The sequence below is a fragment of the Pholcus phalangioides genome, unplaced genomic scaffold, assembly GCF_987345545.1.
Source record: "Pholcus phalangioides strain wild (caught in Gottingen) unplaced genomic scaffold, Ppha-v1.0 ptg000015l_1, whole genome shotgun sequence".
NCBI lineage: Eukaryota > Metazoa > Arthropoda > Arachnida > Araneae > Pholcidae > Pholcus > Pholcus phalangioides.
Window position 1 is genome coordinate 84,048,446 of NW_028301608.1, and position 18,329 is coordinate 84,066,774.

Sequence of the window (18,329 nt, forward strand, 5' to 3'; positions counted from 1 at the left end):
GAAGTTCATGGGCGGAGATACGGGGGGGTGTGGGACTACGTCAAAGGTGGAGTGGACTGATCTAATGTATATATGTATATACGAATTGACATCATCATCATCGTGAGCCCCCCCCCCAGACTTCCAAGTCTATCTCCGCCTATGCTGAAGTTGTCTATATTTTCGAATTCCGAAGGCAGATAGCAGCACTTGGCAAACAACAGTACCTTTACAGCTAGGGTTACCAGTTTCGAAAACTGAGGAAGGAAGACGCCTGCACACACCCTCGGTGACGTCTCTTTTCACAACAGATGGCGTCACTATTTCGATCATTAAAACCAGCCACAACAATATTTTTTCCCAACTCTAAAACAGAACCGCAAAAACAACAAAATTCTGTGAATTTTGACGGCTATTGGTCAATAAGAAAAAAAACACAAAAACACTGATGTCAATGAAGGGATATGTTTCAAAGGGGAAAAAAATTTCCTCAAGAAAAATAATTCCGGAACCAGAAGAGGACAAAAGTACGAATTTTCCAAAAAGTAGAACACTTGAAATTACATTCTATAGGACGTCTGGTGACCCTACTTACAGGGACAATCCTGAAATACCTAGTCTAACTTGATCCGCTTTATTTTGGCAATCCCGAAATATATCAGGTTCTTGACACCCTCTCATTGCGGCATTGACGAGCCTAGATGGGCGAGGATGTGAGGGGTATTGGAGCTGACTGATCTAATGTAATACGCAATGCATACGCATACATCTGAATTGACATCATCATCCTCATGATGCCCCACCAGACATTAGAGATTATCTCCGCCTATGTCAGATACCATTAAGTTTTCATCTCCTGATATATCAGAAGAAAACTTCTCAACAGATGGAACTTCAGTGGCATCCTCAGGAGTTCATTGCCCTTTGCCCTCTACCTGGTTATCATAGGCGGAGATACGGGGTGGCGTAGGGGGATTCCTCCCCCCCTAGCGTCAAAGATGGAGTCGACTGATCTAATGTATATATGCATATATAAATTGACATCATCATCATCGTGCCCCCTCCCCCAGACTTCCAGGTTTATTTCCGCCTATGCTGGTTGTAGATCTGCTTGCAGATTTTGCAAAATGTACTATATGTTCTTTAACAGGAATGAAGGAACAGATGTTCCTGCCCCCCATCTTGTCAAATCAACTGTCAGTGGGCTGAGTCAGCTTTTCTTCAGTCTGATAACAGAATGATGTTTTGCCTCTTTGAGGTAGTTACATGATTAAGCGTAGGGTATATAAGTAACAAAAAATCATAGCGTTTTCCTTTTCCTTGGTTTTTTATTATTATTTTGTGTTGGGGGCAAAGTGCATGCTCACACAATCAGGGAAAAAATATTCTTCTAGAAAATAGATGGCAATTTCAAGAAGACTAAGTGATTTCCACTGTTCGAGTTATATAATGGGTAGCTCGTTAAAGGGCTAATGAGATGGTGTTTCACAGTCATGAATATTCATTCTTGAGAAAGAAATAATACATTTCCTCTACTGAAGATGGAGGGGGTTTGGAGTCTGTAAACCTTTTCTGCAGTTTCCCAACTTCAAGGTGCGAATGTGAGCCGATCTTCCATTTAAAAATTCTTTCTACAGAGAAAAATCAGGACTGCAGCATTTAAGAAATCCACGCATGACAAAAATAAAAATTCTAATAATAACCTACCAAAGTTGTCTGTTTTTGAATTTGGATGACAGAAGGCAGCACTTATCAAGCATTCCTCAGAAACAAACTTCACGTTAGGTTCATAACACATACATGCGACATGTACCCATAAAATTCTACACAGGATTGATTACAAGTGATATGAATGTGTAGTTTAGTAGTAGTAGACTGTAGACCAGACAGTCCAATCAGGTAGAAATTCTTTAGAATATGAACTGGGCCACTGTTTGATTGGCCAGCTTGCTGCACGCTAGAGCAAGGCCATAACTGGCTTTTTTGGGGAGGAGGTGGAAATGTGATTCTGTCACCACCTCCACTAGAAAATTTGATAACTTCATAAGTTTTTTTGTTCCAACCTAAAATTTGGCACCCCTTAATTTCATTGCCCAAGACAGTTGCCAGAGGATTGATCTTGAAATTTTTACACTATAAATTCAGTAGAAAATCGATATAAGGGATCTAATAAAAAAAAAATTCTGGTTCGGTCCAACTCTCTCTCTTCCACTTAGAGATCTATTTTGGTCATGAAGAAACCCATATATATGTGTGTATATTTTTACTTTTTTTTTCAAACTTGGTACTCATATAAAATATCTTTGATGTAAAAATAAGTTCCCTTCCACTCCATTAACCCAGTACATATTTGGTTCAATACCTTCAATCAATACTGAGTGCTTGAATCACGAACTTTGAATAACTTTTTGAATGATAGCTTTAACTTTTTCTAATAGATATGTATATTTTATATTGCTATAACTCAGCACAAACCAGTTGAACAGGCAATCTGATCACCACAACCTTTTTTTGTCATTTCCGAATATAGTACAGAGAAATAGAAAATCAAATAGGCCATTATTTTCAAAAGGTTCAATTGATTGATTATTTTGTCAATCACTAAGGCATCCTTAAGAGCAGACAGCACTGTCAATCCCTATGCACTAAAAATAAAAATCAATGATTTTTCTTTCATCATTATAAAGGATAATTTCTGAGGATTGATCTGCTCCAAGGACATAATCTGATACCACAAACTTCTAACTTTGCTAAATATATTCAACAACAAGATTCTACATTGTATAACTTTACTCTCCTAGCACTAATTGAGTTCACCATTTATGTTGCGGGATGTTCATTCACCCTTAAATCTGAAAATTTAAATTATATTCTGCTATGATAATTTCTCAGTACAACAGAATAATAGGAGATATATTAATTTATATATATCTTGAGTGCACTTTATTTGCTGAAAGTACATTCTTCATCACCCTAAGGCAGTGATTCTTGAGCTCTTTATCAGGCAGCACCCCTCAGTCAAATTCGATTGAAACTCTCGAACACCCATGTACTTCCAATCAAAATATTTTGTTTCAATAACTTGCATCATGAAATATACATTTTCTCACCTCCCACTTCCATTAAGAGCAAATGCAATAAAAACATACTTATTTTGGGATACATCCGACAGGCGTTTTAGTTCTTAAGGTTGATACTGATGATATAATGCTATAATTATACTCTGAGCTTTGGCCAATAAATATTTTGTAAATGAATGTAATGGATAGTAATATTCCCCCCACAATGAAAGTGAGTAACACAGATGAACACCATAAATTTTGTTTCAAGCACAGTAAATATATACCATTTATTGTAACTGAGTCTTCATCTATTAACAAAGGGTTTTTCAAGATGAACCAGTTTGTGTTTTGCCAAATTGCTCGAATCATTGAACTGACGGGAACATATTTTACATTGAAATGGTTTTTCCCCTGTGTGGATTCTCATATGTCGAATCATATTAGATTTATTAGAAAATTTACGATGACAGACTCGACAATAAAAACAATTATTTCTAGCCTGAACAAATTCAGATTTTTTTGAATAAAGTGACCATTCACTGCAATCATGTTCGGATAAATCAGAATTTTCTTCACCAATCATTTCAGAGGACTCATCTCCATTCAGAACTACACAATCATCACTGTAATCCATACCTGAAGGAAAATATGAAAGAAAATAATAAACAAAAATAATAGTTGATTTAGAAGTTTTTTTTTCTTCCACACTATTTTCCCAGAAATAACAACAGCAACAACAATGAATCAAATATCAATTTTTGAAAGAAGAAAGGTATAATGATGACGAATAATCAATGAATGACGACATTTCCGATTTGTGGGCAAGCAATAATAATAATACTGTAGACTCATACTAATCCGGAACATATCAAACCAGGGCATGCTGGCTTACCAAAATCGCAGGATTACTGGAAGTTAGTTGAAGCCCATATAAATAATATAATCTGTGGCACAGACATGCAGTGGTACGTTTTCCTCCTTTATGCCCAAAGAAAATATGCCAGATTTATATATATGGACAGGACAGAGCAGCACATGATTATCAAGAGTCTTCTGTATCATGATTTGTTTAAAGTTTTTGTTATAGGAAATAGTCTTGATCCTGTCATGAGGTGGTTATAAATGATTGCATGAAAGATAATGATAAAGGAAAACTATTGTGTGTGTGTGTGTGTGCAAGTAAAACACATTTTTGATGCAAATATGTATAAAAGTATAAAAATGAAAGTATGCTGCAAAAAGATAATGACGTCAATAATGATAAAGACTCATTTAATTGATCATTAGTTATATATATTGTAATTGTAGATTTACAACAACAAAAAAATTCTAAGTTGATCTAAGAAGGTAAAATAAAAACATGAACCAGATTGAAACTTTTGTGAAATAAAATAAAAAATTTGTTCGAGAAACAATATATTAAAAACATTCAGACCTAAATTTACTATATCTATGAGATTATGCTTTGTAAAAAAACGTTTTGTCATTTCTTTATCATAGATAGGATTTCAACCAAGCACCACTGGAGTAATTACTAAAGGCCATGTCCTATGTCTAAATTTAGGCCAGTTTGCAAAATGGCTGAAACTCATCAAACATGCAATAGTGAAATCATGTTACTAAGAGAATGGAGTGAAATTAAGTATGTATAATCAAACCTTAAGACCAAATCGCTTACTGTGAATTTACACTTACTACAAAATAGAAGTTTTAAATCTAATCAGTTGAATCAGTCAGCATAAAAGATTTTGTGTTTTAAAAACTGCAATTTAGCAAGGTTTGGTTGCCATTTAGTGGTGCTGGAAAAAATATGTTTGTGACTGTTTTTCTGAAATTTTTGCTTCTGCTCACAACTTTTAATGACCATCTATGCATTAAAGTTTGAATTTTTTTTCAAATTCACAACAAACCACAATGTCAAACACTGATTGTGGCTGAATTCATAATTTTTTAAATGTGCTATGAACTTTTGCCTACCCTGTATGTTTTACAATAAAACTTTGGAGTATCTACAATGTAAATAGTGGTGAATCTCTAATGAAAAGTGGTGAAAATATTTCTCATAAAATACTGGAAATAAATATTTCAATTGATGATGATTTAACAATAAAACTAGCGAGAAAAATGTCTTACTACAGAGTATTTGTACTCGAATTTATAATGAAACTAAGTACAATAAGCTGACCGATTAAGCTAAATGTTAAATTATATATTGTAGGTTCATAGGAGAAAAATTGTTTTGTGAAATGTCGTTTGAATACAAGAACTTCTGAGTCAGCAATTAAAAAAAAGGATACATGCAACAATAGCACGGGGAACTTTCATATTTTTGTGATTTATATTATTACATTGACTGGATACTGTCGACGCTCATTATAATGACTGTCCATTCGTTGTAGTGATTCAATAGTATGACCCAAATATTTCCCTATTTCAACCCCACAATATTTTTTATAATATGACGACCATTAAATACCATTCAATCCATTACAACAATCAAACTTAATTCCCCCCCCCCTCCGTTTTATTAAAGAAATAAGCAAAAAATATTGTTGAGTATTTGACCTTGACCTTTATTTGATACTTGAAAGAAAGGTTATGAAACATAGATGGGTTTAACGATAAAGTGTTGTCACTTCTACGTAAAACCCTGTGATAAACTAGCGCCACCACATCACTAGAAACAAGGTTAACCATAGCAAGAGTCAAGTGGATTGTGTTGATATTTCTCCCCCCCCCCCCCCGATTGTGCCTCATTCCCACTTTACACGTGGTTGATTATTTTACCTTATTCTAAATTCCATTGCACAATTTTACTTGATTTCTCAATTGGAGACTATATGGGCAAGGAACATATTATTTTGCTGCATGTAATAAAAAATAAATGTAGGTTTTGGCTATAATACAGTATTTTTGCAAGAACAATATGCACACTGTATTTAAATTTTTTTCCAGCGAGATACATTTTATTGTGACATAATAACAAAATGAAAGAACTTGTATTTATTCAGTCAATACAATAAACAATTTTTCAAAGAGGCTAAACTTAAATTTTTTTTTGAAACAATGGATATAACGACAGCCAATATGATGTCCCTTTACCACAGAATGAAAGGGGGTAGCGTGACGAGCGTCGACTGTGCAATAATATATACTCAGGGCCTTAGTGTGCCTTCTCAGGGGCCCGGGGCAGACATTTTCCTTAGGGCCCTTGAAAAGATTATTATTATGGAAAACAAGTGTACACTTTTTGTGAGGACCAATTTGGCTTGAGGCCTTAGCTGCCCCGGCCTAGTTATGGGCCTGTGTATACTGCAGGGAAGGGCAAATCTATTTGCTTTAATGTCCCATGTATATTCTAAAAATGGTAATTAAAATACCCAAAAATTGCAGCTTGTTCACAGTATCAGAAATTAATCACTCAAAGTATACTAATGAAAACTATGTCTGCATTTTTTGTGATGTGTTCATGTATTACCACATCAAAGAAAGTTGCTGCAACTTGATTTACATGTAATAATGACTTGAAGGATTAACATGTGCTGTCAATCGATGTCATTATGATACATCCACAAAAAGTATTGAACAAAAAAATATATAGCAATCTGATTAATTAACCAAATCAAATTAAATCAAACATAAGATGATAAATGTTTTTTACATTATTTCAATCAAGTCTACCACGTTTGTTTCATATGGATCAATTTATGCCTTGACAAGGTACTTGAATCACTGAATTTCTTGTGACACACAGAACAACCATATGGTTTCTCTCCTGTATGGATAATCATATGCCTTAGCATGTTACATTTAAAACTGAAAGATCTGCCACAAACTGGACACTTGCAACAGCTGCTCTTATTGTTTGTGATCTCTTTATATGGGTTCTGCCTATGAATACTAACGTCATTAATAACCTGAAAGTTATTTTCTAGGTTGTATGATGAAACACTAACAGGTTCATCTTGTTCTTTATGTGCTAGGTCAAAGTCTGAAATGACATGAGAAACATGAATATTCATTAAAAGTCTTATGAAAAACTCAAGGCAACAAATGAAAAACAAACAACAAGGTACCCACTGTCATGAAAATTATCAATACAGAAAAAGATGTACAATCAAACTTATAAACAATTGCTATTATCAAATTAACATAGCATATTTTTCAAAATCTGCAAGCAGGTCTATAACCAAGTAGAGGACAAAGGGCAATCAACTCTGCGGCTGCCATTGAGGATACCTGGAAAGGAAGATAATAACATCCAGGCAACAGATGTTAATCTCCCTTGAAGCTGTCACAGCTCACAGTATGGTGGAACCTCAATTATCTGAACACATCTGGACTGAAGGGTGTTGTTTGGAAAAGTGAAAAGTTTGGAAAATCGATTTCGAAGCTAATTCGATGATGCAAAAGAATAAGTTGAATTTAAGATGAATTTGTTAGACAAAAAAAAAAAAATTACAGATAAATTTGCTACTATTCACACTTTTGCTTGCTTGTCAATCAATCGTTTATAACTACATACACTGTACCCAGATCTGCCCCCTACTTACATCTATAGCTCATAGGTACGGTATGTACAATTGTTTGGAAGTGAATTCTTGTAAAATAGAGCAAAGCTATCAAGTTGTGAGAAAAGAGGATTCAAGTTCCAAGAAAATACCAACTGTTGAGCATCATTGACTATAGAAAACTGAAAATGAGTTAGGTTGAAAAGGTGTTCGATTGACCGAGTTGTTCAAAAAATTGATGTTTGGTAAACAAGGTTCTATTGTACATCCCTGTCTATAAGCAAATAAAGTTTTGCTATAACTGCAAGATGCATCCAACAAATACAATGAAGATTTCAAATTATATTTAGAAAATTTTTAATATTCTTTGATAAAATTACATATTTTTCAAATGAGCATGCTAACACATATATTATAATCATAGCATTTTAGTGAGCAAAAAGAAAAAAAAATCACCTGAACTCATTAATTAAAAGAAACTTTCATTCATTAATAACAGAATTAGGAAACATGCAGCATGTGGAAAAACACACAGTTAAAAGGCAATTTAAAATCAAATGAATTAAGAATAATAATCAAGTTAGGGTCGAGATGATCACTGATATATCCACAGAGAACTGTGAACCCGGTCACCCTTCTTGCTTTTCCCCCCTCTCTCATCAGCAGACAAGGGGAACAGAAAAAAAAAATCTAATTCAAACACCATTTCTTTCATCCTATTTTAAAAATCTGGCAAAGGGTTCCACTCTTGGCAACTTTCTGCAGCTGAAAAACGAGTTTTAAATTCCAATCAGACAAGGTTGGACAGAGACATCAGTCCCCCACTTGCAATGTGTTAAACCTGGGTTCGACTGTATATATGTAAGCAAAAAACAACAAATTAATTATTTAAATAAATAAAGCACATTTAAATACAATTAATACATTTAAAATACAATTTAAAAATATACCAAATATTCTGAACTAGAACTTTTCCATAAGCATGTCCAGATGAACTATAAATAGATCCAATATCTGATTGATACTCCGATAAAAATATGTTTAAACTGTTCTTCTTGCAAGTGATTATTAAAATATTCATATGAACATGTTCAAAGAATCAAGCACTGATGTCTTTTTTGCTTGTTAATAAAACTGCAAATTTATTTTCACAATCACCATCTATAGCACTGGAAGTATGGCAATTTCCACAATACAAAAGTTATATAAACAAATATACATAAGAATGAATAAGTGGTTGGGACAATAAGTCATTAAAGAAAAACTATTTTCTGACAAACCGAACACTACAGACTCAGCATGATTTGTAATTTCAAAAATATATATATACCTAATGAAATATTGTTTCATTCGTATGTATTAACACATTGAATTATATAGCTACATATTCTCCCATTTTCGTTCTCCCATTACTTTAAAAGTTATTCATAAGTGAACAATTTTATGTCGTGCAAAGCTACTCGCATGGTTGAACCTACGAAAACACAAATTGCAACAATAAGGTTTCTCTCCCGTATGTATTCGCATGTGACGTTGCATGTTACTTTTGGAACTGTATGACTGATGGCATATTGGGCATTCAACTGATGCTGCATTCCCTTTGGTCTGAACATATCCTGGTTGACTATTATCATTTTCTTGAGCAGGGGCAAGACCAGAAAGAAATATGTCACTACCTTCATCATAGGCCAATAAAACAGTTCCTTTTCTATCACCACCACCCATGTTTTCTGAGACATTCTCTATTTCAACACCTAGAGAGAAAAAATGATTTATAAATGAAACCAAGATCAACTATGAACCTGTTGTTTTTTTCCTAAAAAATAACAGAAGAAAAAGAATCTGAATGACTGCAAAACTAAACAAGAAACAGTATCAGAAACTATACCATGATTTGTTCAAACTTTTGTTATAGGAAGTAGTTTTAATCACTTGACGAGGTGGTTATAAATGATTGTATAAAATATAATTTAAAAAACTGTTGTATGAGTGAAACACATTTTTGACAAAAATGTATATCTTTTTGTCAAAAAATATCTACAGTGAAATCTCGGTACAACGATACTCATTATAGCAATAAATTCCTTTACAACAATATTTTTTCAAGTCTTGTTTGAAAATTCTTATACTCTAATGTTAAAGTGCTGCCTCTTGACATAACGATAATCCCTCTATAACGATATTTTTTCATGGTCTGCAGAGTATCATTATGTAGAGGTCTCCCTGTATAAACATGAAAGCAAATTATACACCACAAAAAAAAAAAAAGATAACTTCAACAACAATAAAGACTCATTTAATTAGTCATTAACTTGAATAATACATATATACATGTAATCCTGGATTCACAAAAAACAGAAACATTTTTAAGTTGATCTTTGAAAGCAAGATCAAATAACATCCTGGACTATATTAAAACTTCTGTAAAACAAAATAAGAAGTCTGTTCAAAAACTATAATGCAACATTCAGATCTAAATTTATTTTTGTCATGTTCTTACAGAGAAATGTTCATCCCCAGAGATTCGCTTAAAAAAAAGACTGTGATAGGAAAGAATTAAGAAAATCTGGAAATATATTTCCTTTCTTTTCCCGAGGAGTTGGGGCATTATCATTGGAATTTTACCTCACCTTATGCTACCAGTGTTGGAACCAATTGTTAATGCAATTTGGGATATACTGTAATCTCCCTTGATACCACTACAGTTTGCGGTATGTCCCTGTCTATAAGCAAACAAAATTTTCCTATAACTGCAAGATGCATCCAACAAACTGCAATGAATCTTTAAAAGTGTGTTTCAAATATTTTCTATATTTTTTGATAAAATTACATCTTTTCCAAATAAGCATGCTAGCACATATATTGCGCATGTGGTTGCAATCACATATTGTCACAACATTTTATTAACCGATTTTTAAAAAAAATCACCTAAACTAATCACCTAAAAATTAATAAAAAGGAACTTTCATTCTTTCATAAAAGAATTAGGAATAGAGATGTAAAATTCTCGAGAATAATCTTTAGCAGAATATTCTCACTGAAGAGAATATTCAAGAATATTCTTTAAAAGGACTGCTAGTGTAAATAACTTGAGAATATTCTTATTATTCTTGATGTGAGAATATTCTCCAGTTATTTATAATAGTCCTTCCAAGAATATTTATAATATATATTATAATGAATAATCTCTATAAATAACTTTAGAATATTGAGATGTGAGAATATTCTTATTATTTTGATAAGAATATTCTCCAGTTATTTATAACAGTAGTCCTTCCAAAGAATATTCTCAATAATGTTCATAATAATATTATATTAAATATAAATAATTTCTATAAATAAGTTGAGCATATTCTCTGGAAGGATTACAATTATAAATAACTTGAGAATAATTCTTATTATTTTTGATAAGAATATTTTCTAATAATTTATAACAGTAGTCATTCCCATCAAGAAGATCGGGGGGGGGGAAATTAAAGTTTTACTTCCATCATAATATACGTAAATAATTCTCCGTCTTAACGAAACCCCGAAACTTTTCTCGAACGTTTGTAATCACCACAAAATTTGTTAATTGCGACAGTACCCATTTGTCCGGGGAAAATATGTTGAAAACATTTTTTTGTTCTTTTTTTCTTTTTTGACACAAAATAAAGTGTCCTAGACTTTGCCATAAAGCTGGGCTGGAAGAAATCTCGGCAACGGGATAACTCCAGTGGCAAAGTTCTGGCATTCACTCATTCATTCAGCTCACAATATTAAACTTTAAAAGAAAAATATAATATCAAGAATACTCTCAAACTAAAAGTTGTCGTTACGATGTGATTATGCTATAAATGGTTCTCGAAATAGTTTTGTTTTAAATGTTTCTGGCGATGAAAAAACTGAATTATATTTCATAATATAAACAAAATTAGTAGAATTTTTTTATTATATGAAAGAAAAATGAATATTCGATTATTCTGCAATTTTTACATCCAAGAGAATACTCTCGTTCTGTGGAGAACATTCTCACATCTCTAATTAACGCAAATACAGAACTTGGAAAAAAACAAACATAATCAGTTATGCTACAGGAAATTACAGTTCATAAAGGGATGAATAAGAAATATGGTGATAATCGAAGTGCATTACATAGTGCTGTCATTCAAATTTTTTTTTTTGCCTTTCTAGAAACTAGAACACAAAGCCAATTCAACATCTAATAAATTGAGGAAAGTCATCAAATTAGGGTTGAGATGATCACAGAGGGACTTTAAAAATTTGTTAAATCTGGGATCGACTATATGTGCTCACAAAATAACAAATCCACTATTTCAATCTATAAAGTATACAGTTTAAAAATAAACTGAATACTCAGACCTAGGATTTTTCCCATCTAGTACAGCAATAGCTTGTCTAGAGGAATTGTTAATGTTTAATACAATCATAATGGCAGTACATTGTTGCTCTCATATAATAAATTTTTGAACTTTTCTTTTAACCCTCTTTGTCGTATATACATTTAAGTACACATGGCTAATACATTATCAAACAAACCATTATACCAATTTCTTCTCTGAATTTTTTGTTATTTTAGAAATCACATTTTTTTAGTGCCATTTAAGTACGAAATATGGCTATATAAGTGCAATACTTTTTTTTTCAGAAAGAGTTTATTCTTTGTCAGTGTCATTTTTTTGAGAGCTGCTTAAATTTTACATGTTCAGAGATTTACAAAATTGAGGGAAATAAAATTCAAGGAAGCAGTTATTCAACTTTGCTAAGCAAGAATTTATTTGTTTATACTTTTACATTGAAATCAAGGTAAACTGCATATTTTACCTCTAACTATTTTAGCTAATTGAAAAAAATCCACTGCAATTAATTAAATTGCTGTTGATGTATTGTTTCAATTAAATATATGCTAACAGCATCAATTTACATCTGTTCATGTAAAATAAAAAATTTTTCTTAAGTTCTTATTGGGTGAACCATAGAGGGTTAAGTGATTATAAAAATATTCACATGAATATGTTCAAACAAGCAAGCACTGATGTCTTTTGCTTCTGAATGAACTTTAATATTTGTTTTCAAAGTCACCATTTATAGCACTGAAATCATTGCAATTTCTACTAGACAAAATTTATATAAACAAGTATAGTTCCCCCAACCACGAGATGAGACTTGGCTAGGTCACATTAGACAATTCAATTATTTTCTTCTATATAAAGAGACTGAGCATCAAGAATCACTCAACTTGGCTTCCATGTGTTTCGCTTCTCCTTCTTAGAAAAAATATAATTATTCAACGAGGCATGACATAAGGTCTCACCTCATACTTGGGGGGATTATATATACAAGGATGAGCCTCTTGCAACAATGAACCATTAAAAAATTCTCTGACAGACAAACCACTATATACTCAACATGATTTGCCATTTAAAAAAAGGTAATCTACCGAAACCTTGTTTCATTTCTGGGGGGAACAGATTAAATTATAGTTATATACACTCAATTCTGATTACGCCATCGCTTTAAAAATGATTCATAAGTGAACAATTCTGTGCCGTGCAAAGCTACTTGCATCATTGAACCTACGAAAACACAAATTGCAACAGTAAGGTTTCTCTCCCGTATGTATTCGCATGTGACGTTGCATGTTACTTTTGGAACTGTATGACTGGCGGCAGATTGGACATTCAACTGATGCTGTGTTTCCTTTGCCCTGACCATATTCTGGTTGACTAGTATCATTTTCTTGAGCAGGAGCAAGACCGGAAAGGAAAATGTCACTTTCTTCATCATAGGCCAATAAAACCGTCTCTTTTCCATCGTCATCCAGGCTTTCTGAGACATCCACTATTTCAACACCTAGAGGTAAAAATAATTTATGGGTGAAACACAAGATCAACTCATAATTTGTTTCAGTTGTGATCAAAATCATAATTTTGATCAACTCATAACTCGGTTTATTGCCTAAAAATAACAGAAAAAAATTTGAATGGAGTGCAAAAGTAAACAAGATTAAAAATAATCTGAAACTTATTACTAAGAAAAACGGATAGAAAATTCATAGAATCAGAACAGAGTTTTGTTTATTAAATCAAGAACCCCGTTAAATCTAGTTCAAGATGATGCTTATGGACTCATATATGTACTTGAAAAATTAGTTTAGTCAGGGAAATCATTAAACAAAGGGTTTTCTTGTAACATAAAAAAAAAAAATTGATCACTTTATAACATTTATTCTTTTGTTTTAGAAACAACGGAAACACCAATACAAGTGTGGAGCATTAATTAAAAGATTTAGAGAAATCCTTTCAAAAAATTATTTATACTCCCTTAATTTTATGAATCAAAGGTGACAAATAAAGTGAAACAAAAGATATCATCAAATTGAATTACTTAAATCAAATTAAACAAATAAAGTAAAAACATTAAATCAGAAAAAAAAATAATCAACAAAGAAACACAAAATAGCCAGAGAACTAGAATAGCCAGAGTTTTTATTCCATAATCATTTATTGTATATACATAAGTACATTCTGATATTGAACATTAAATAGCAATATAGGATGTGAACAGAAATAATTCAATTATTTCAAGATTTGATGACAAGACTTGTCTGTCATCAAATCAGGATATAAATGAAATCGGCAAATGACGGATTGCTTCATTCTAAGTTTTCTCCATAGCAAAGAGATAAAAGTCCAGAAAATAATGAAGCATCTGATACATAATCAATAGATGATTTAATAACACAGTCTAATGGCATTATAATGAACTTCAAGGATTTGGAAGTTTGGTTCCCTGTACCTGATCTACTATGGTCCTCAAACCATGAGATAAGAATTGTCTGCATCTCGCCACATCAGACAATTCTATTCTTTCCCAGAAAGAGAAGCAAAACATGAAAGAACAGTCACTGACGAGTGATTCTCGACATACAAGGTTTGTTCAAAAAGTATCCAACCATAATTTTTTGTATGTAAATCTATGAAGCTTGGGAAGCATGCTTTGGTGCACATATGTAGGTGATCCTAGTACCCACACTTGAATTTCTTCTAACCTGCAGAAGCTGCTAGTCTATGGCAGACCGCGATGAGTGAAGAAGTGTAACTGAGCGCCACCACATTGTTGTTTTTGACAAAATTGCAGGAAAAACTTGGACAGTGCTATTGTATTAATCATGATGAGGCTGTAAATTTCGACGTGGAACCTTCTTATAGTGTTCCTTGGTTGTGCCATGTGGTGCATACTCCATGCCAGTGGAGTCAAAGAAGAGAGGCAGCATGACTAGCATGACTTTGACATTGTATCTCCTGAAGACCAAATCGTCACCTTGTCTGCGAGTTCACTGATCGTGATTTGATAATCATTTATCACCAGAGTCCTCACTTATCAATAACAATCTCATTTTTACATGTTAAGGGCCTACAAGAACATGGTTCACTCTGCACTGATGTGCGGCTATCTTTCAAGCAGTTGTACCACTATTTTATTGGTATGGTACCCATTTCTTCATCCCCAAAGGTCTGTTGAATTTTGTGAATTGCTTCCTTTCTAGATTCACCAAACTCCACACAAAATTGAATGCAGTAGTAATGTTCACGTTATTCATGTCATTTTGTCAAAAAAAAAATGCAGCGACATTCACATTTTCTCATTCATCGGCTGTCTACTGCTGACTGGCAGCTTCTGCAGGCAGATAAAAAATAAAAAATTCAAGCATGTGCACTAGGATCACTTACATACGTGCATGCTTGAATTTTTTGCTGCTTGCAGACCGCAGATGAATAAGGAAGTGTAAGTGAGCACCACCTCATTTTCATTTTTGACAAAATAGCAGACCACAAGATTCATCAGAATCAATCAGGAAATATATCTGGTCCATCAAGCTATTAATATCAACATGTGTTTGAGAAATTTATGATGTTCTACTTTTCCCTTCCTTTATTTCATTAATCAAAGTTCCTATGGGGGGGGGGAAGAACAGTGTGGGCTCATTACTCTCCAAGACAATCAAAAAAATATTTTTGATGCAAAAAAAATATTTTAGTAAACTTAAATATTTAAACAAAATACCTTTATGTGTTATTGTGATCAATTTCTGTTAATTTCAATGTCATTTAAAGGCTGATATAAGTCAAAATTCATAGCGTAAGATATTTGTTGTCCCTCCCCCCCATGTTTTTTTTTTTTGTGCTCTCTCTAAAGGTCGATAATGCATGAGTCTGACTAACACCGTCGGACACTGCTGAAGTGAATTTCGCTATATATTTACAGGGATTATTTTTCACCTGTGATTACAGACAGAACACAATATAATTTTAGCTTGCATTTCAAGTTCATTAATTAATATTTTAAGCATTAATTAATAAAATGGTATAGATGGTCATTGCTAGTCGGTGAGAAGCACCAAGCTTTGAGCTCTCATCTTCATCATGGTTTTTCTAAATTCCAGAGATGCTAATCAGGTAATGGCAAAAGATGGTTACTTAGAAACAGCAATTTCAGTGATTCCTTTCTATTTAACCATCGATGTGATTTGATGGAATTATTGCATATGGTTCTAGTCTTGACTGGTCAATGATTACCAATATTTTTCCATCTTGTCATTTCTGTGTTTTGGAAAATTTGTCCTCTTGTCCAACTTTTTTCAGGTTTCCAGAATTTTTCTTCTGTTTCCTGTGGGATATTTTTTTTCTATTCTGAAACATATATCTCTTCATTGATACAAGGGTTTTTGTGTGTGCGTGTTTTTTCTTCACATTTACATTTGCTTTCACCAATCGCCGTCAAAATTCACAGAATACAAGAACCAAAGTTGTCTCCAAGCAAGGCAGATGTTATGGCCCAGCTTGCTCCAGTATGATATAAAAAAGGCAGTCTGCAAAAACTGCTCTCAACCTATAACGCATTGTGAATCGCCTCTAGCAAAAAAAAAAATCACCCACAAAGAAATTCCTAAAAGGAACCTTCTGAGGGTAGAGTTCATATATCTTAACAAAGATATATGAAAGCTTTCAGAAATGTAATAAAAGACAAGATTCTTGGCTAAAGAAAACATAGCCATGCTCCAGGAAAATGAAGCAAAGCAATAAAACTGATCAGACCATGGACACTATTCATTATAAGTGAAGGGAGAATGAGAATTTTTTTTTCTTTCTGTTTTTCCATCTTTTAAGTGGTTCTGTTTCAGTTATGAAACAGTTTATATGGTTTATGTAGTATACTGGGTTTTTTTGGCAGTATAGAGGCACCATCTGTTGTAAGAATTGGGAAAAGTGAGGTGAGCATGTGTGCAAGCGTCCTCCTTTCTGTTTGCAAATCTGGTAACCTTATGTAAATCAGAATATTATACAAAGTCTGAAAACACAGTCCTTGCGAACAAAACCATGACATGTTGGGCACACAGATCTTACGTACGATTCACTCACAGCACTGTCCTGATGTTCAACTATGGATATCAAATATTGCACAATTAATTTAAAATCATTAGCAAAACAACTGACGCTTTTCTGGGACACCATTCTGATCTGAACATTTTGGCCGTCAGTTAAAAGAAACCTTTATTAAAGTCTTGAGTCATTTTGTACCCCCACAGAAACTTTAATCAATGATATAAAAAGAAGGAAAAAGAAAAACATAAATCTCATAAATTTATCAAAAATAACAAATTTATGAGATACAGTCCATGCCGCTTAATGTAATCACATCGGGACTAACAATAACCGAATGATAACTATATCTGAAAAAAATCCTGTTCACAGGTGCGTTGACCATATATTCTGTTTAGTCAAACAGCACGTGTGATAAATAGGTATTGATAAAATGGGACAACTGTTTTTTTTCCACATAACTGGCTGCAAACTGTGTTCAGTCATTCTATTTTTTAACATTTTTTTCAGAAATGGGACTTCCCCTCTCCCCTTTTGCTAAAACCCTGCATTTTTTTACTCAGCCATTATGATGCATTAGAATGGAGCTGTCTAATGAAGGGAATTCTCATCCTGTGCACAGCGGAGCTCTTGGGGCTCCATGTGCACTTCCACAGGGCTCTGCAGCCACTCTAGGACAATAAACCTCAGTAAATTTGATAAATAATAGAAAGGAGCTTACGAGGCTCTGCCATAGAAATTATGCACTTATTAAAAAGGATCAACTCAAAGTCTGCCCGGGCTACAATTCCAGTTATGCACAGAAATCTCATAACGCCAGATAAGGAAGGATTAACCAATGGGATAATAATGACACATTCTCTTTTCTAAATGACAAAAAAAAAAACCAGTGAATAATGAATGGAAATAATCATTCAGTATACAGAGTGTACTGCATCATTTTTTTCGCATCAAAAATTATAGTCGAATCCCGTTACAACGAACTCCAAGAGACCAGAGAAATCACTTCGTTATAATGAAATTTCGATTAGAAAACTTCGTTAAAACGAGATTTTCGCTATAACGGTATTTGTTAAAACGGTGTAAAGTTTACTAAAATAGGTTACTTCTACCGTAATTTTCCTCACGTATTTACATTTTATACTTTCCTTAACATGCGCATTCAAGTTCAAACTAGTATTGTTTTGTTTCTCATTGATGTAGCATGCGTATATAAGATCATATCTAGGTTTGAGATTGCCCGGGCTATTGCAAACAGAGGCAATTTAATGCAATTGAGTGTAGCCATAACAAACCTAAACTTTAAATCAATAGTTTTTAATGTCGAAATTCCGACCGCAAGAAACTCGTGAATTGTTTACAGTTACCGTAAATTCTTCAAGACGGCTGTGACC

General features: G+C 33.2%; 1 protein-coding gene across 4 annotated transcripts; it reads right to left on the reverse strand.

The window, feature by feature from the left end:
• Positions 1 to 3,295: 3,295 nt before the first annotated feature.
• Positions 3,296 to 18,328, reverse strand: LOC149076878 (uncharacterized). 4 transcript variants are annotated; one of them, XM_089244609.1, is made up of 5 exons: positions 18,231 to 18,314; positions 13,133 to 13,405; positions 9,229 to 9,306; positions 6,703 to 7,032; positions 3,296 to 3,677 (listed from the first exon to the last, which is right to left on the reverse strand). In XM_089244609.1, the coding sequence occupies exons 2-4, from the start codon at positions 13,191 to 13,193 to the stop codon at positions 6,719 to 6,721; spliced, it is 453 nt and encodes a 150-aa protein (XP_089100735.1). In that variant the 5' UTR covers positions 13,194 to 13,405; positions 18,231 to 18,314; the 3' UTR covers positions 3,296 to 3,677; positions 6,703 to 6,718. The 4 variants fall into 4 exon arrangements, with proteins under 4 accessions (XP_089100735.1, XP_089100734.1, XP_089100737.1 ...); XM_089244608.1 differs by having other exon boundaries at positions 18,071 to 18,308; XM_089244611.1 differs by lacking the exon at positions 13,133 to 13,405 and having other exon boundaries at positions 3,297 to 3,677; positions 18,231 to 18,328.
• Between the last annotated feature and the right edge of the window lies 1 nt (position 18,329).